This window comes from Diceros bicornis, chromosome 19 (genome assembly GCF_020826845.1).
Source record: "Diceros bicornis minor isolate mBicDic1 chromosome 19, mDicBic1.mat.cur, whole genome shotgun sequence".
Taxonomy (NCBI): Eukaryota; Metazoa; Chordata; class Mammalia; order Perissodactyla; family Rhinocerotidae; genus Diceros; species Diceros bicornis.
The window spans coordinates 37,046,695-37,066,812 of NC_080758.1; the positions used below are offsets into that span (position 1 = coordinate 37,046,695).

General features: G+C 41.2%; 1 protein-coding gene across 7 annotated transcripts in view; it reads left to right on the plus strand.

Annotated features, from left to right (window-relative positions):
* Window positions 1-20,118, plus strand: part of PLCB4 (phospholipase C beta 4) — a 396,094-nt gene that overhangs the window by 358,550 nt on the left and 17,426 nt on the right. For all 7 annotated transcript variants that reach the window (XM_058563196.1, XM_058563198.1, XM_058563200.1 and 4 more), the window contains 5 exons: window positions 41-129; window positions 892-1,042; window positions 9,167-9,216; window positions 9,365-9,430; window positions 19,284-19,399. In XM_058563196.1, coding sequence (XP_058419179.1) covers window positions 41-129; window positions 892-1,042; window positions 9,167-9,216; window positions 9,365-9,430; window positions 19,284-19,399 — 472 coding nt within the window. The remainder of the gene's footprint in view (window positions 1-40; window positions 130-891; window positions 1,043-9,166; window positions 9,217-9,364; window positions 9,431-19,283; window positions 19,400-20,118) is intronic.

The window sequence follows — 20,118 nt, forward strand, 5'->3', positions numbered from 1 at the left end:
AAACAGAGAATTAACAGCTCAGCAATTTTTTTTTTTTCAGATATTGTGGATGCTTTATCAGATCCAAAGAAATTTCTTTCCATTACGGAAAAGAGAGCAGACCAAATGAGAGCTATGGGCATTGAAACTGTAAGTAGTGATGGTTGGCTAAAAACAGCTGATTTGGGGAAGTCTGGTTGTCAAACAGTGATTACAAGAGCCAGGCACAGTAATAAATTAATATAACAAGTTTAAAGATGGTTTTCAAAACTGAACTTATCACTTCAACAAAATAGTTTCAAGGGTCTGTGAAAGTATAGTATATTTAATAAAATGTGACCATCATCTGAAAAACCCACTTCATCACTAGTAGCTTAATTCACATCTGGGGACCCTGGACTCATTAGAAATGAAATGGAAAACATCTATGATGATTTTAGGAACATTTAAAATATAAGATGCTTTTGTGATACACTAAAATACCAGCTAACCCAATTCAGTGAATTAATGAAATTGGCATTTTTTATTGTTTCTTTATTTTTTTACCCATCTTACATCCAACCTTCTTCCATTTCAGTGCATTCTTGTGTTGTTTCTTTGTTTTTAAAGCTCCTTTTACCATACTCCTCAGTTTAGAGTGGAAGTAGCAGTCTCTCCAGTAGCTAGAAAAAGAAAAGGTATACCTTCAAAGAGTTGCATCTTCTTTCCTTGACTTCATCCTTTGCCTCTAGCCTGAGGGAACTCTATGATGTTTATTTCTGCAGGCAAACATCCCTTAACAGAGTAGGAGTCTAGGAAGGGGAAAGGGAGAAGCTGAGTGGTACAAACTGAATTCAGTAAAATAGAGAATATGCAAGGCATTCAACCTTGAAGTGGCACTCATTTGGGTTAATATAAACATTTCCGTTCCAGAGTGACATAGCCGATGTGCCCAGTGACACTTCTAAGAATGACAAGAAAGGAAAGGCCAACACTGCCAAAGCAAACGTGACCCCACAGAGCAGCTCTGAGCTCAGACCAACCACCACGGCCGCCCTGGGGTCTGGCATGGAAGCCAAGAAAGGTAAAACCAAAGAAAGTTTGGGCTCCTTATCTGTTCTGGCAGTTTTAGACTCTTTTTAAAGAGTCTTTGAAGAAGATATTTAGAATTGTTAATTTTGCCCATTTTCATTGCCCCATAAAACTCAAAAGCAGCATGTTTGCTTGTGGATTGGACAAACTGCTTCATTTCCAAGTGTTTAACAGAGAGTCACCATTTGTGTTTCATTTGCTAGATCTCCTGCACCTTAGTTACACCGGTACAATATCCATAGTTTTAGAAAATATTTAAATTCCGTGTCCTTTATGGAAAGAACTTCTACACAGTGAACTTTGCTAGCTCATCCCTACTCTCTTCCAGATACCGCCAGAGGCACTTATCTGGACAGGCAGTGGGCTCATGAACCCACAGAATTGTGATTGTTCAGACATTCCTAGATTCCCTTATTGATAATGTCCCCCCATCAGTAGATATTTATCATCCATGATTATCTATTTGTAAAATGATCAAGTGAGCATTTGAAGGCCAATTCTATGTGGTTACCTGTGGATGAAACCAAAGGTCATAAGAGGTGTCATCGCAAAAAATTATGTGACCCACGTGCTAACATTCAGCCAGTTTGTAGGGGAACAGCTATCCTGGTTATTTAAACTTGCGTTCTAACTGGCCAGGCATCCATGCTGATTGGATGGCGCCCATCCCATGCTGGTAATTAAATATTTTAGATATCTTCCTTGACCATGAATCATTTACTAAACTCACTCTTCTTACTTGAGTAAGAATTTCTCTTTTTCCTAATGATGTTTTACTCAGTATATTTATATTTGCCCCATTTATATGTAAATTCAGTGTCCTTGGTGTAAGGGAATCAAGTTGTTTGTACACTTAGGTACACAAAGTGCTGCAGTTTAAGGTAAGAAACAAAAGGCTTTCCCAAACCAAAGCAGCATAAAAATTTAACAGGAAACTAAGTGTGCATTGAGCTTTGTGAAACAAATTAGAAGATGAGACTGCACAAAAGTAGCCCAAATTGTACTTTGCTTGCAGCTGTTTGTCTGTTCTTCTCTGGAGAGAACATGGAACAAAGTAATGATACAAGCTTTGGTCATTCCATACCAGCACTGGTCAATTATTAACATTAGCCACTCAGACAGAGATAGACAGTGAAATATGGGAGAGTTTTTGTTTGTTAAAGTTCTTGTGTCACACCCACTGGTACGTAAAAACATTAGTAATTATAGTGAATTAAGTGGCCTGAAAAACAGTGCAGTGTGGCCACCTTACAGAGGACAGAAGTGATCCTCGTTCTAGAAGAGACCATGCTTGTGTTTAGGACTATGTCATCCCTGGTTCCAAACGAGGCTGCACTTGCAGGAGCCCAGCAGCTCTCATTCCCACTCTAGTCTCCTCAACAGACACCTTGAGAAAGAGGATCTACATGGTTTCATTTTGGCCTTCTATTCAAGAGACTTGGAAGCCTACTCTAAGTGACAGTCCAAGACATACCTTCACACCTTCAAAGACCTCACATGGCCAGAGGGGTGAGATAGGGAAGGCTCCCACACAATGGCCAGCCCAGGCAGTGGTCAATGAGGGCTGACCACTAAGAGACAGGAGGGGAGAGGCCGTCCCTTCCAGCAAGGGTCCCAGAGAAGACTTATGGATGAGATCCCAATTGAGCTGGGCCTTGAATCGTAGGTCTGACTTGAGCAGGAAGAGAAGGTAAAGGAGCCGAGAGAAGGCATCCTAGGAGGAAGCAACATAACCTAGATATAGGAAAAGGGGGCAGGGCGAATGCTGATAGGAAGTGGTGAGTAGTTTGCTTTTCCTGGTTTGGAAACGGGTCTAGGACCACCCTGAGAAGGCAATGGGGAATGACAATCAAAGGATTTTTAAAAGAAGATTAATACAATCTTGGCAGAAGAACTCATTAAAAGGGGGAGATAGATGCTAAGGGCCAGATAAGAATTTTGGTATTCATGCCTCTATTATAACACTTATCACATTATATTTATATTATATCCACATTGTATTTATATAATATGATAACAACCAGAGGAAGAGGTTATTGTAGGCAAGACCACACCTCCATCATCAATGTGTCCCTGGAACCATGCCTCGTAAGGATCTAGCAGTCTCTTTTCTTAGGAAGTAAATGGCTGATTAATGAACGACCTATATTAGTGGCAAAGAGGGTCTGGATTAAGCTGGAAGTAGACAAGGGAACAGAAAGAAGGGAAGGAAGACTAGAAATAAGTTGGTAGCTTGGGTATAAGCCTTAGGGAGAAGGAGGCTCAGTGGTAACTCAGAGACTTTCAGGACAGGTCACAGATAGATGTTGCCATTGTGAGAAGTAGAGAAGTCAAGAGGAGGAACTGCTTTTGGTAAGGAGGATGATTCCAGGTCTGGGCATCTTTGAGTCCAAGCTGTTGATATATCTTGGCAGAAATATGTGACAGCAGAGCTGTGGTAGGTCAAGAGGAGGAAGGAGGCACAGAGAGAAAAAGAGAGAGAGAGAGAATATGAGAACGCTTGGAAAGGTAGAATGAACAGAAAAAATGAAAAACAAAGAGAGATCTATGTTATGAGAAGAATGAGTTTTGAGAAGGTATTGTAGATAGTCCAGAGAAGTTAAGACTCCAAAATTACTGTTGAATCAAGGATGCTTGGATGCTGGGGGTAGAAACTGAGTTAGAAAAATTTGATGATTTAAGACATAAAATGGTTGTTCTGGAGGACGGTAGCATGTTGGTAGGAACCAGTGAAGAGAGAGAAGGAAAATACAAGAGATGGGTATATAGTGAAACCAGGCTCCGAGGAAGAGCCGAATTAAGAGAAAGGGAGCGATCCTGTTGCATAGGGAGGGAAGAGATATGTTCTGTCCGAGCCAAGAAAAAGAATGAGTGAAGGGAAGTTTTGAGGTGGAAAGGAAGAACTCTGACAGAAGGTATATCAGTTAGCTTATGCTGCATAATGAATGACCTCAGCTTTTAGAGGCTTAAAACAACCACCATTTATTGAAATCATGTTTCATTGGGTTGGTTGGTCTGAGCTGGTTTGGCTGATCTCTGTGTGTTTTGCTCATGCCTCTGTGGTTGCCTGATGGATTGGACTAGAAGCCAGATATGGGGTGGCCTTACTCACATGTCTGTCAGTTGGCAAGTTGTCTCACGTCATCCAGCAGCCTAAACAGGCTTGTTCATATGGTGCTTCCAGAGTTTCAAAAGCAGCCCTTTTCCAGCTAGTGCTAGTGTTCCATTGGCCAAAGCAAGTCACAAAGTTAACCCGTATTCACGGGGTAGAGAAATAAACTCCACCTCTTGATGAGAGGGGAAAATATTGTGGCTATTTTTGCAAGGTAACACATATAGATTCCACCTGGTCTAAGAAGTTGGACAGGTGGCCCTCTGCTGAGAAAGCCAGAGGCAGAACTGAAGAATAAAAGTAGGGAAAAGCTTTGGAATAGCCCCTGACTGGAATAGAACAATTTGAAAGAAATAAGGAGAAGGTCTGCCACACAGCACAGAGGCACCAGGTGAGGGTGGGTGGCATGAATCAAGTTGATGCAGTTTGATTTCATTACTTCTTTAGCAGTACCGAGAAGCTAAGCAACAGGTGTGGACAAAGTAGAGCTTAGGGAGTCCCAAGCTTAAGATTGTCGTAATGTGTATGGTGTAGGACCAAAGAGATTAGAGAGTGTAAAGTATAGGGGACTGTATCAGTTGGCTATTGCTGTGTAACAAGCAACTCCATAAATCAGTGACTTAAAAGAGTAAGCATTGGGGCCGGCTCGGTGGTGCAGTGGTTAAGTTCATGTGCTCTGCTTTGGCAGCCTGGGGTTTGCGGGTTCGGATTCCAAGCGCAGACCTACACGCCACTTATCAAGCCATGTTGTGGTGGCATCCCACATGCAAAATCGAGGAAGATGGGCACAGATGTTAGCTCAGGGCTAATCTTCCTCAGCAAATAAAGGAGGATTGGCAATGGATGTTAGTTCAGAGCAAGTCTTCCTCACAAAAAAAAAAAAAAAAAAGTAAGCATTAATTATTGCTCATGAGGTTATCTGGGTGGTTTTTCTGGTCATGGCCGGGTTAGTATAAGTGGGTTAGACAGGCAACACTGGTGATCTTGGCTGTGCTCACTCACATGTTTGGGCTTCAGGAGGCTTTAGGTTGATCTGGCTGTGCTCACTCACATGTTTGGGCTTCAGGAGGCTTTAGGTTGATCTAAGGTGATGTTGGCTGAACAAGTGGGCTCTCTTCCATGTGGATTCTCATCTTCCATCAGGCTGGCCTGGGCTTGTTCACATGGCAGTGACAGGGTTCTAAGATGGTGAATGGAAGTATGCAAGGCCCCTTGAGTCCTAGGCTTAGAACTGGCACAACGTCCTTTCCACCACATACCTTTGAATAAAGCAAGTCCTTGGCCAGATTCAAGGGCTGGGGAAACAGACGCCACATCTTGATAGGAAGAACTCCAAAGTCATGTGGCAGCAGGTGTGGAACAGGGAAAGGTGAAGAGTTTTGGCCATTTTTCCAATCAGTCTGCCACACTGATCATAATATCCAGGTTAATATTCAAGTAGGGGTGATGCTGAAGGGGAGAGATGTGCTAGAAAAGGAAAAGGTTAACAGAACGAGGAACAAGATAAGGGTAAAAGGCGTGCATGGTGGCTGTGAGTAAAGTTGACAGTATGGAAATTGTGGTCAGAAGGGCGCCTCTAAGCTATAGGTCATGGAGGGGGGACAGTTTCAAGCAAGGTGAGTATACCACTTACAGCTGTGAGTGGAAGGTGAGGTAAAGTGGAGATGAAGAAGGTTTCTAGAATGAAAGGCATCAGAGAAGCAAAATAATGAAATGGAGGATTCTTTTCATAGATGTTGAATCTCTATGTTGGGTGCTTGGGAGTGCCTGCGTAGGAAAGCCATGAGCCAGATGCTGGAGTTCATGGAGCAGGTGAATAGACAACCTAGAAAGACACATGTGGAGGTAGCCAGGTTCAGCCCAGCCTGGTATAAGTGAGGGGCCTGTGCTTTTGCCTGGTAACTTTTAGGAGAATGGCATAGAAGTATGAGGTGGAAATTTATAGGTGTTCTTCCAACTCCTTTCTATGACTTGGGAGGATGAGTCAGGAAATAGACTCTACTCCAGTGGTCTTTGTGGGAAGAGATGTCATTTGAGAAGGCAAGCTTCTGTTTGCCCTCTAGAGAACTGCCTTAATTTGGGTCACCCCAAAGCAGATCCTGAGACAAGGTTTCCAGTGCAATTAGTTTATTTGAGGGGTACAATGGACTATAGGTAGAGGCATGGGGAAGTGATACAAAGAAGAGAAGACAGCCAAAAACCAGAGTGTTTTCAAGCTACTTACCACTAAGGCACCTGGAGCTTAACCCCTGGGGAAACTCTGGGGGCTGGTGTTGGAAACACACCTCAGAGGCATCCTCCTGGAGGGGTGAGGGAGTTGGGAATGTATACCCTGACTCCATTCAGCCTTTTGTTGAGAGCTCCTGTGGAAGGGATACATTCCCTAAGGATTCTAGATTGGCAGAAGGGTGGGAAAGCATGTTTTGGAGGAAAGAGAGAGTCCTCAGGTAAGGACATGGAGCTGCTGGAGGTTGGAAGTCAACTAGAGTGAGCTGACGTGGAGGGAGCAAGGTGTATGTGTGGAGCCCGGCAGCCTTTGCTGCAAACATCTGTGAAGGTGAGGAGTCATGAAGTTCTAAATGGTTTCTCTTAGACATGCAGACAAACAGCAATAACTGCACCAGTGCTCTTGATTTTCTCTTTAATTTTAATAATAAAGAATTAAGAGGGGCCGGCCCCATGGCTTAGCAGTTAAGTGCGCGCGCTCCGCTACTGGCGGCCCAGGTTCGGATCCCGGGCGCGCACCCATGCACTGCTTGTTGGGTCATGCTGAGGCCGCGTCGCACATACAGCAACTAGAAGGATGTGCAACTATGACATACAACTATCTACTGGGGTTTTGGGGAAAAAAAAAAAGGAGGAGGATTGGCAGTAGATGTTAGTTCAGAGCCAGTCTTCCTCAGCAAAAAAAAGAGGAAGATTGGTATGGATGTTAGCTCAGGACTGATCTTCCTCACACACACACAAAAAAAGAATTAAGAAAGCTCAGCTCCTAGTTGATCTTCAAATTATGGTTTGAGAAAAAACAAGTATTTTTTAATGAGCTTTGTTGATAAGAACAAAAACTTTATGTGGTGAAACTTCGATTAGCCAAAATCTTTGGATCCCGAAATGTACCACATAACCCTGCTTTCACACCAGGGAAGCCTGAAGACCTCAACTGTCCAGTACAGCAGCCACTAGCCACATGTGACTATTTAAACTTAGAAATTAAAACTTGACTTTTTTAGTTGCACCAGCTACATTTCAGGTGCTCACGAGCCACGTGCAGCTGGTGGCTGTCCATTTGGACAGCTCACGTATGGAACGTTTCCACTATCGTCAAAAGTCCTATCAGATACCCTGCTCCAGGCATATGGAGGGACCCAAACAAGTACCAGTTCCTGTTCTGTAGACTGTAGTTTTTTTCTAACTAAATTATTTATAGGACTAAAATTTTTATGAGTTATTTGTGTCTTTCTCAAAAAACACAAAACCAAATGATCGAGGGAGGTTTATGTTTTCATAGGTTCCTGTTAATCAAGGTTTAGTTGAACCAAGACCCAAAAAAAAAAGTCTCGTCAGACTGGATCAAACTCTTAGTATTTGTTAGATTTCTAGAGGACCTTGCATGCCCCCCAATCCTGTATGTTCATTTCACAGACAAGGGAAAGGAGACCCAAAGATAGGGAGCTCTTAGCCATCCCAGATTCGCCCTTCTGCCCTACACTGCCTCTCGCTGTCCTCAATAAAGTGGGGAGTTAGCTTGTAACATCAGACGTAAGAGACCAGAGAGCAATCCCATATTCCCTTGATGTTCCTATGATCAAATGTTTTGGATCACAAAACTGATTTCTCTCAGCCTCAACTCTCCTTTTCCAGCCTTACCGCCCACACACTGGATGTGCACATTTTCTTAAAGTGAATAAAACTGAAAAACAAGAGCTTGGAACTTGATGCCTGTTGTTCTTGGATATCTCGGCCCTAGCCTCTGGGATTCTAATGGAAATCGATTATAGTACAGAGTGTACATTCATTTTGTTTGCCTAAGATGACAGTCTGCAGTCAAACAGAATGTGTGTGGGATTCTTCCACAACTGTGGTTGCCATGACGACACCTGGCCTAGCATCACTCAGATAGCAGGATAACTTAGTATATTACTCCAGGTCCTCATGACAGCATCCTGTTATACAACGGTTTGATTTCATTATTTCCTATATGTTAAGACATTGCTATGCTCAAAAGCGTATTGCTGAAATGCTAACATTAAATGTGGTAAAAGAAAGAAGCTGAAAAAAATGGTTTGTTCTTCGATGATGTTGAAGTTGGGAATAGAGTTGGGAGTTAGATGACTGGTATGATGTATCTTGAAATGCAAAGACAAAGGTAACTGTAATAGATGCTGTTGCTCCTGGTCAGATCTCCTTTCTGGGGTCAGTGCCCCATCCCCCAGCTGCTAGGAGTGTTGGCGGATTGCAAATCACAGCTACACTTTTCTCCCTAGAGTTGCCCTCAGTCCATGGGAATTTTCTTGCCTGGAAATGCCTGGAAGGTTTTGTAAAATCTCTGATGCCCTCAGCTGATGATATGGGGTTACAAAAGCCCAATCTCCTTACCTCAAGGTAGAACAACTCTGGAGGGCGATTTATGCCAAAGAGCTCCCTGTAGGATCAGACAGATGCTGGATTTCAGCTAGAAATACACCCTACCTTCTTCCTCTGCCCTATCCTGCTTCTCTCATTCCCTTAGAGGTTCCCCGTGAGAGCCTTTTCTCGATAAATCTTGTGCACGCAAATCCTCATCTCACGCTCTGCTTGTAGGGAATGTGACCTAAGAGAATAAGCATTTCAACTAAGAGTCTAGTTAATTTCTTTTAATAGGAAATGAAGATATTTATATCCATAACATTACATTTAAAACTGCTTCAAAGTCTTTAAATGAGATCTCAAAACTGTGAACTTTATATTAGTTATTCTCTCTACTTTTTAATATACACAGTGACTTAATTTTATTTTTTTTTTTAGGTATTGAACTTATCCCTCAAGTAAGGATAGAAGATTTAAAGCAGATGAAGGTAAAATTGCTGGGTCGTTTTGCAAGCTCTCTTGAATTATGCGTATTGGTGAAACCAGCATATTTTTGTTTCTCCCCAGCTGTAATCATTAATCATTGTGGTAGTGCTACAAAAAACTTATTTTGGATCCTCTTTGTTTTTTCCACAGGCTTACTTGAAGCATTTAAAGAAACAACAGAAGGAGCTAAATTCTTTAAAGAAGAAACATGCAAAGGTACATTGTTTTGTGTGTGCATGCCTATGTGTGTGTAGTTTTGTTTGTTTTTTTCCTTTTAGCTCTCTGATGAAAACCTCGAGCTCCTATTTTGTGTTAGGGACCGAGGAGTTCTTGACAGCCAAAAACACTCCTTAGAAACTGATACCAGCCAACTGGACAGCATTGCCTTCATTTTATTTTTTTTTTATTTTTTTTTTATTTATTTATTTTTTCCCCCGAAGCCCCAGCAGATAGTTGTATGTCATAGCTGCACATCCTTCTAGTTCCTGTATGTGGGACGCGGCCTCAGCATGGGCGGAGAAGCGGTGCGTCGGTGCACGCCCGGGATCCGAACCCGGGCCGCCAGCAGCGGAGCGCGTGCACTTAACTGCTAAGCCACCGGGCCGGCCCAGCATTGCCTTCATTTTAACTGGTTAGAAAGGAAATTAAAAAACAGAATTCATTTGAGATCGGTTGTCACTGACTTGTGATCTGCATTTCTGACAGTTATTTCAAAAGCATAACAAAGCTTCACACATTTAAAAATTGTTCAAGTATATGACTTTATCTAAACTAATGGGCTATATAGTCTATTGAAGACCTGCACACAGGCTTAGCCTCTAAGTACCAAAGTTCCCTGGGTTCTGGCAAATAGTTTGCCATACACAGTGCGTGGAGGGGGATGCTGACGAGTTCCAAACTTCTCACCCTGGCCCCTAGAGAGAGAACTCTTCTCACTTTTCGCCCGTTGGGTAAACTTTGCTCTGCTGGGTGGCCTACTTCTGAAATGTAGCTATTTTTCCTTTTTACCCATAAGAAGAGGTCTTTTGACAGTGATTGTGAGAATTTATAAGAGCAATTTGCACATTTAAGAGAAGAGCAGGAGGTGGCCTCTGGAATTCTCCCGGGGGTTGGAAAGCCTCACAGCACTCAGCATCATCCTGCTTTCCAGTCTCCCCTCACAGAGAAAGGAATAAAGCCTAATACCTCTTTCCTTCCTAAGGTGTATCACAGCAGCGGCTGCCACTGGAAGGAAAATGTGTGTCCTCTTCCATTAAGCGCAATGAGAGCAAGAGAGACTTAATTTCTTAGCTTGAAAGGACTTCTGAGTTCTTTTAAACTAATCTTGCATTCCCACTTCTTTATACTCTGACCCAAGCCTCAAACCAGGGCATGTCCTGCAGAGCTGGACTTGACGGATGTGCCTCTGAATCACTCCAAATAGTAAGATGCAAAGAGCATGGCCTGGAACTCTGTCATTTCTTTAACAGTGTGTGCTCCTTTAAGAAATTCGGCCTAATCTTAGCCTAGTAATATTCCCTTAGTATTGAACTTAATGGATTGGCTTAATGGATTTGCTGATGTAGAGATCACTTCAACAACTGTTCTTAAATTTCATGAATAATTCCATTCAGTGGAATTCCTTTCATTGCTGGTAGGGGAAACTTGCTACAGATTTTTATAAGCATGGGACTATTGGAGACAGAGCTAAAGTGGTGATTTCAGTTTTGTTGGTCATTGGCACTAGCCTGGAATATGGAAAGGGAACAGAAAAAGAGAGAGAAAAGGAAATGAGAATGCAATTTAAGTGACTTTAGTCATTACAAATAGAGTTAGTACCCATATGGCAAGGCATCATCCAACAGATTTTCCTTCCATTGAAATTGGATCTCTGTCATTGAGGCAGGCATCTCAGTGGCCCTTGGGCTACTTGGAAACTTAAACATTTTGTATAAGTTTCACACTTATTTAATATTTCCTTGAGGCATGACTAGGAAATAAGCTGCGACTGATAATAATAACAATAACAATAGCAGCTAGAATTTTGGCATGCTAAGTATTTTCCAGATGCTGTGCTTAGCACTTTACATTTATTATGTCATTTAATACTCTCTATCTTGTAAGGCAAAGGCTAAGTCCCCATTTTGCATGTGTGGAAATTAAGATTATGCAGGTTAAGCAGTATAAATAATGGCCAGCATTAGAGAGTAGCAGAGCCAATATTTGAACCCAAATCATCTGAGTCTAGAACCCATACTCTCGCTACATTTTTCTCTGGAGGATTTTGAATGCTTTAGTAAATAAGTGAGTTCCCCTCACTACATCAATGCAGTGGCAGCACAGAGGATGTTATGTAAATCTCCCTCTGGTTTGGACAATGTCAATATACTGGTTACCTGGACAGCTACTAAGGAAGGATGCTCCTCAGTTCTTTAGAACGTCACCTCCATAATACTGAGCAGAGTTGTCTGTTGATTCCCTTGTCTAAACCTTTGAGTCCAAACTGACTCAGGTCAGTTAACAGCCCTATCTGGTAAATCAGGAGAGTGGCAAAGATGGTGTCTTCATCAGTTTGGGCTGCTGTGACAAATTACCATAGACCAGGTGGCTTAAACAACAGACATCTATGGAGTTCTGGAGGCTGGAAGTGCACTATCAAGGTGCAGCAGATTCAGTGTCTGATGAGGACCCCCTTCCTGGTTTGCAGACGGCGTGCTGCTTGCTGTATCCTCACATGGTGAAGAAAGCTGTCATCTTTCTCCTGTCTCTTCTTATAAGAGCACTAATCCCCTTCATGAGGGCGCCACCCTTATGACCTAATTACCTTCCTAAGGCCTCACCTCCACATTCCATCACATTGAGAATTAGGGCTTCAACATGTAAATTTTGGGGCGGACACAAGAATTTAGTCTATAGCAGGTGAAAATGTCTTCTGTGAGGCAATTTAGAGGTGACTTTAGTAGATCTTCTCTTCCACCTCAGACACCACCGTGCTTCATTTCTTCCATTTTCTTCGTGCTTCTTGGCAGGGAAATATTCATATTACTTAATAACCAGTAAATCCCATATGGCCAAAAGGATCCAAGTTGCCTTCATTTGCAGAAAACAGCCTTGAGCTTCTTGGAGCCTCACATTATAGGAGAACTAAAACCTAAAAGAAGATTTTAAATTCCCCTAAATCCTACCATCTAAATTTGCATGGACTTTTATAACAGTCAGTGTGTATTTTTTGGAGGAAGCCTTCACAATTCCTTAGGTCAAGTAATAGCTAGATTGCCCCAGTAAAATACGCAGAGCTTGCCTGTTGCTTTTCAGAAGCATTTCTGAACAGGGGAATGCATTTCACAACTTGTTTTTCATGTCTTCAGGTACTTCACAAGTTCAAGTTACAAGTGTGTGGTTATAAGCTTATGAATGAATTCCTTCTCCCACATTAAATACACAGGGGATGAACTTTTTTATTCAACCTGCTTTGGCAGTATAATTTACGAACTCTGAATTCTGTAGTCTTTTTATATAAAACTACTACTACTAATAAGGCTAACATTTATTTCATGCCACTTTTGTGTTACACATTTTATGTACATTCTCAAATCCTCACGATATCTCTGAAGCCTAAATAATCCTATCTACATTTTAGACATGAATAAAATGAGAGGTGAGTCCCTTGCCTAGACCAATATAACTAGTTAATGCTGGTTATAACTAAAGTGCTTTTCATCTATTTTAACTGTCCAAGGGCTTTGCAAATAATTATTTTCAAATAATTAGACCTTCCGGTCTATAAACTTTATGTAATATTTCAGTCTATAATACTTTCTACTGTCTCATCTGAGCAAACTTCTAAGATGAAGGGTATATATGAATATTTACTTGCCTAATATATTCTGAGGCCTACTTGACTAACACACTTGTCTTTAAAAATGAAAAAAAAAAAGCTGGTTAAGGGGATGGAAGGATGTGACAAACCTGTTACCATTAGACACACTTAGTGCCTGATCTCCATTTGATCTTGTTTATCCTAATGCTAGTTTTTCTGCCTGTCAACACTTTTAAAATGCTAAAACTAGCTAGTATATATGGAGGTTTACTTAAGCACTTATTCTTAGGTATTCTTGTAACAATTCTATAAAGGAGTCCTATGATTGTATTAACTTGTATCAGTTAGCTTTTGCTGGGTAACAAACTATCCCCAAATCTAGTGACTTAAAACAACAATCATTTATTTAGTTCACCATTTTGTGGGTCAGTGGTTTGGGCTGGGTTCAGCTGGATGATTCTTCTGGTGTCAGCTGAGTTCACTCATGCGTCTGCTGTCATCATCAGTTTGGCAGGTGGTGGGCAGATGTAGGGGGGCTGGCTGATTTAGGAAGACCTCTGCTGAGCCACGTCCTCTCTGCTTTATGTGGTCTCTCATCTTCTAGCAGGCTAGTCCAGACTTAATCTCGTGATACGGGTCCCAGGAGACCAAGCAGAAGCATGCAGGGTTTCTTGAGGCCTCAGCTCACAATGGCACACCATCACTTCCGGCTTGTTCTCTTGGCTAAAGCAAGTCATAAGGCCCAGATGCAAGGGATGAGGACTCTACCTCTTGACAGGAGGAGCCACAGAGTCACATTGCTAAGGGGAGTGGATACAGAGAGGGAAGAAATTGTGGCCATTTTTGTAGTCTACCAACCATTTGACAGTGAGATAATTTATGCTTAAACAAAACACGGCTTGACTAAATTGCCTAGCTTGTAAAGGTGGAGCCAGGATTTGAATCAAAATTCTGACTCTAGAATTCAAGCTCTTAACCACTATATTGGGTTGCCTCTGAGTTTTCCCACATTAGTTTATCTTTCCACACATATTGATGGTCTTAGTGAAAGGGCTTTAAGAGCAGTAATGAGTCTTTCAGGGCACAAATATCTTGGCTTCCTGTGGGGCTGGTTTTTCAACATATGATTCTTGGGCCAAGAGCTGAAGGTTACATAAAAATGCTGTATTCTTGTGCCCATCAGAATCTTAGTTATAATCTCCAAGGAGTGGTCTAGGAAATACATTTTAAATAAGCTCCTCTCCTATACACAATAAATTTCGAGAACTGTTTTCTTTAGCAATATTATTTAGTACTCTTTACTATCCTTTGGCCCCTTAGTGGAACCCCACCAATTGCCCTCAAGATTAAGTTCAGGCCTCTAAAGAACAGGTTCTACCCTGTTGTCAAGCAATAGTGGGAATAAATTCCCCCAGCCTTTCTGTGCAACAACATCTACAACCTTTTTATAATAGTTTTGAAGCCACCTAAGATGGGGTGGACTAAGGTTTGCCACTGCAAAGCCTTGGGTTATAAAATAAGCTACCAAGGAGGGAAGGTGGCCTGAGTTGTGGTCTCCCAACCACAGTGCCCACGGCTTCTCCTTGGTACTTGGTAGCTAAGAGCAATCACCAGTACTTAGTCCATATTCGGTGACAGTAGGGTGCTCTCATCTCTTACATATGAGCCTGGGTAATAATGCCACTTCTCAGACCTATGGGGAAGCCGAGAATCCATGAACTAAATCTCTGTGGCTTAAGAAATAAATGTGTAGTCCAAAAGAGAACTTATGTCCAAACTTGAAGGGTAGCTGCAGGATGGAGAAGGAATAGTGGTGTGGATATGAGGAGCTGCCATTTGTAAAAGAGAGCCATAGAAGTAGGTATGTGATCTGCTGTTAGGAGAATGAGAAGAAAAGACAGGCGTAATGACCACTTCAGCCCCAAATGAGATCAAGATGCTAGTTAATATGCCTAGTTTTTGGAAAATGCCAGTGGTCAATTGCTTTTGACCCTGTGAATGCAGCTGGCAATCAGACTTCTATTTGTCTCTCACTTTCTAGAGCCACCTCTTCAGTTTGAAATGGAAACTAGGGGAGTGGTCTTTAATTGTCCATTAGATGAGACACAGAAAAAACAGAGCTAAGCAACAGTGATCCACCCTAGCACATGACTCATTGGGTCCAGAACTAGGGTTACTTTCCTTAAGAGAAAGACTTGCTTTTCAATTGTCTGATGTGATCAAATCCTTACGGCAAAAAATTTCAAACCCAAAGTTGGATAAATATCCCCAGTAACATGTTAGAAGAAGAATTACAACTCAGTTGCCTATAGGCATGAAGTAAATGAAGAAAGTTGGCCAGGTATAGGAAACAGGGGAGCTCTCATTCCTGTTCAAAGGGCAAGTCAGATTTAGCTCCCACTATTGCCTCGAGAGGCTAGGGGCCAGCTGTGTTCTCTAAAGGAGAAATATAAAATGTGACATTTTATATGAATTTCCTGATCTTTTAATATTGGCCACTACTTCAGTCTTTTCTTCAAATACCACGTTGGCCAAAAAAAAAAGAAAACTACATCTGTAGACTGGATGCAACCCTTGGGCCACCAACATCACTATTAGATGAGTCAAATTAAATGGCTGAGAAACCAACTAAAATTTGGCATTTCGGTAGAACTAGTAATAGGAAATTTGCTCTTTGCTATGCAAGCAATTTAGCTGATAACACCAAGCCTGCTGTTAAAACTCATCAATTGAGGGGCCGGCCCAGTGGCATAGTGGTTGGGTTCGTGTGCTCCGCTACAGCAGCCCAGGGTTCACAGCTTTAGATCCTGGGCACAGACCTATGCACTGCCTGTCAAGCCATGCTGTGGCAGCCTCACATATAAAGTAAAGGAAGATGGGCACGGATGTTAGCCCAGGGCCAGTCTTCCTCAGCAAAAAGAGGAGGATCAGCAACGGATGTTAGCTCAGGGCTGATCTTCTTCACCAAAAAAAAAAAAAATCAGCAATTGTAATTCATGGTAAGACCTCAATAGCAGACTTACAACTCTGTTATGAAGGAGAAAGGGCCAGGGACATACAACAACCACTCACAGAGGCAGCTTACTGGTGCTCTCAGAGTTACACACTGAGCAAACATGATTTACTCAGATTTTTCAGCATCATCTGTGATGCAATAATTCACACCCATAATCACATCAGTCACAAGAATGAATTGCAACATAAGTTTTTCCTGAAAGAAGCTGAATTTACTCTTAACTTCGATAAGAAGTGTATACAAATTCAGCTAAAAGCTATACATTTATTCCCCCCAACTATCCCAATTAAGATCGACTTTTAAGTCAACACATTTCATTTTGGTACTCTTGACCTGAATGAATGAAAAAAATATATGTCTCTTCCATGGTGTCTCATGATTTAGGTAAGGATCAAAGAATAAGATCAATGGTAGATTTTTTTTTTTTTAAGTTAAAATGGGCTTAGAGATATTTTCCCAGCTCCTCCCCACAGAAAGCTGAGCCTTGACCCCTGTCAAGTGATGATCACTAATTCAGATCCCCGTTCCTTTGTGGAAGAAGAAGTGGTGTCTGAGAACCAGATTATCCCAAAACACCTCAGTCATCACTGCCTACCACACAGGGAATAGCATCTTGAGCACAGAGAGAAACACAGAGATAATTTTTCAAGACCAGCTTTCTTGATATTTGTATTAACAGTAATAATTTTAATTCAGTATGCTTCTAATTTTTCAAATTATTTCTACATACATTAGATAACTTTGCAGCTCATAACCAATCTATAATTAGCTTGGGCAAACAGACCTTGTTCAGTTTTCTAATAAAGAAGTTGAGGCCTGGAAAGATTTATATATGTTAAACGAGGCTGCTGGCTAATTATTGACTGAGCCAGGACTGGAATCCAAGTCCCCCTTGCTACTTTCCCCTACTAATTTTTATTCATGGAACAGATATTTACTGAGCATCAGTTTTGTACCAAGCTTTGTGCTGTGTACTGGTGAACAAGACGACTTGCCCCGCCCTTGTAGAGCATATCTTATAGACTTGAATCCATCGTGAACACCTTTATGGTACAGAGAGCCTCATTCCTCATATCTAATTGGGTTAATAGGTTCACCAGAATGTTTCCTTAAGAAATAGTCTGTATCAGCTTACTTCCACGCCTCAAAGCCTCTCCTTTTCCTGTGCTGCATTAGAATATTTAAAGAAACAATCTTCTCCCCCTCCTTTCAATGATATTTGCAAGAGACATAGGAATGTGGCACCTCTAATATCTTTTAATGTGGACTTAGATAGAGCCCCTTACTTATTTGTGCAGGAAAGTTAACACAGCTGCTAGACAGGCATGATGGCTTCTAAATCGCAGAAGGCAGACTAGTAGCGCATTTTAGTAAGTTGTTTTTTCCATGACAATGCAAGAGGAGTTAAATCCATTCAAATAAGGATACATAGTGTGTCAATCTATTCCTGGGGCAGTAGATTAAGCTTGGAGGAAAGGTTTATTGATTTAGTTATTCTGGTTGCTGTCCCTTATCTTAAGTCACTCTCTATATATTATCATGAGTATTGAATACGTAGTATAAATAGATTTATGTCACTAAATTTTGAATAAGGTATAACAGGCATTTGAAATATGGTTTATATTATATTGACTTGTAATCCTAACAACCCTGTAAAGTATATATTACTCTTCCAGTTATAAAGATGACCAGACTGAGAGGCTAAGCAGCTTGTGCCAGGATTTGAGACTGAAGAACCCCTGTCCTTAACCCAATGCCAGGTTGCAGAACCTCTTACTGAAACGTGTTTATAACACAAAAGTGGATACCCGTTGGTAATAAGACTAGATTTATGAGGTGTTCTAACCACAAATTAAGCAAGGCATTCTTACATATAATTCTCTGACCCCAAATCCACAGCAAGATAACATCACCTCAGACCACCCCGATTGTCTCCATTGTCAGTTCCTGTTCCGGGAACCTTCCCACCCAGCACCACCCTCCTCCGTGCCTTCTCCCAAAGGCATAGATCCACTGGACAAGAACGCTGGGACCTTGTGCACCCATGCATTTCTGAAGAATTTATGTATAAATGACTTGTAGATAAAGTCCTATATTAATTTACTAACAGCACTGGGAAATTAAGGAAACCATATTCAAGTTAAAAATCCCTTCCGCATTTATATTTTATGAAATCTTTTAAAAATGTTCGCAAATTAGCTTTGCTTACAGTTGAGCCTACCTTAGGAATAAAATTAATTTTTTTAAAATACGTCACTCACTTTTTAAAAAAAAAAAGAAGCATAAGGTAATATGACTGTAAGAGTGGTTATCTAACTTGAACAATATCTATCTGTTCCAATCTAAAAACCATCCCATTTCTCTAAGTTTCTCAAGAGTAAGACTAGGATATAACATCAAGTATCATTTAGAGTTAGATATTACTGATGGTACTGATTTCCTCTATGTTTGGGGGGCTGAGCAGTTCAGGAAATCTGATTTCAGATAAGTCACTGGCTGTGGCCAAATTATCAAGAGGAAATAATGTCTACAGAGAAATACTTATTTTCTAAGCATTGCAGACCCAATTTCAGTGATTGAATGAAGCACATGGCAAAATATTTTAAATATCTGTAGAGCTGAAGGCCAGAGCTCCTGAACACTGTGTCATTCTCATGAATGCATCTAGATAAGGAAACCAGTAAAAATATCAAGTGAGGGGGATTCGAAATCAGCTGATAGTGACAACCACACTGGCAATTCTCGTTGTCTAATGGTGGTATCCAAGACCTTCCAGAATGTGCCTAGTGTTTAGAAGCCATGTCACATGATGAATAGTTATATTTAGCATATAGAAGAGAAGAAATATGGCAGCTTAACTTGGGTATTTGAGGACCAGTGTGTGGAAGTAGATGAATTAGGTGTCTCAGTCAGCAGAAGAAAGATGGACGAGTAGAAGTTCTGTGGAGACATATATGTGTAGAAGAAAGGACTTGGGGATGACTGATCCTGCCCAGTGGTGGGCAGAGCTGCCTTTTGAGGTGGGCATGTTCATTATTCTGAGGCTGAAGACTTCTTTACTGGGGATACCCCTGTACAAGAGACTCTTGTGTTGGGTGGGAGATTGGAAGTCCTTCCAGTTCTCAGACTCAGTTACTTCTTGATTTCCAAACCAAGACTGGAAAAGCTGGTGAAATTATGCCAGCCTAGCAAAGGGTAAATTTTATCAGCCACGCTAAAAGTCCAGCTCGTAACTGCAAATTCTTCTTCTTCAGGAGCACAGTACCATGCAGAAGTTACATTGCACGCAAGTTGACAAAATCGTGGCACAGTATGACAAAGAGAAGTCAACTCATGAGAAAACCCTAGAGAAGGCAATGAAGAAGAAGGGGTAATATTGTTTATTTCCTTCTGGAGGCTTTTTGCCTTTTTATGTTTTGTCTTTTCCCACCATTTAGCTGCCTGTTTAGGGCAAGCAATAACTTAGTCTTGACTGTGTTTTCATCGTTAAAAATTATTCCTGGAAAATAAGAGACTCATTCAGCTGAAGGGAGTGATTGAAGAGGAAAAGAGGAGCTTTATTCAAGTTCTACAGCTGTTGGTTAATCACATAATAACTATGTCTCTCATGGGTTTCCACTCAAGTATCTTTAAGGTGAATGGGAAGAGAAGGAAGGACAAGTTAAAGTTGGGAAGATTCGAAATTACAGAGATCATTTTGCATAGCCAGAAAATAAATAATAAGGTTGATACACTGGAAGAAAAAAATGCAACTTTCGTTTTTAATATTATGAAAATCCTTAGCATGTGCCAACAGATAAGACTATTGAATAAAACCTATCATTGCATTTACTGTGAATGATTTTGTCTTGAATTAACCTAGGAGGAGAATATTTCTGTAATGCTGCAAGCTCACTGAATAACAGACTAGAGGGAAAATATACTCAATGCCAGCCATTGAGAAGTGAGGTTTGATAAGAGACCTAGCATTTTTAGAATAATGCTTCTCTCAATTAATAATATAATGAAGCATTTGGACTTAGGCCATAATAAATCAGAGCATATATGTTGAAGATAGAGGCTCAGGACTTGTTCTAGTTTCAGAAACGA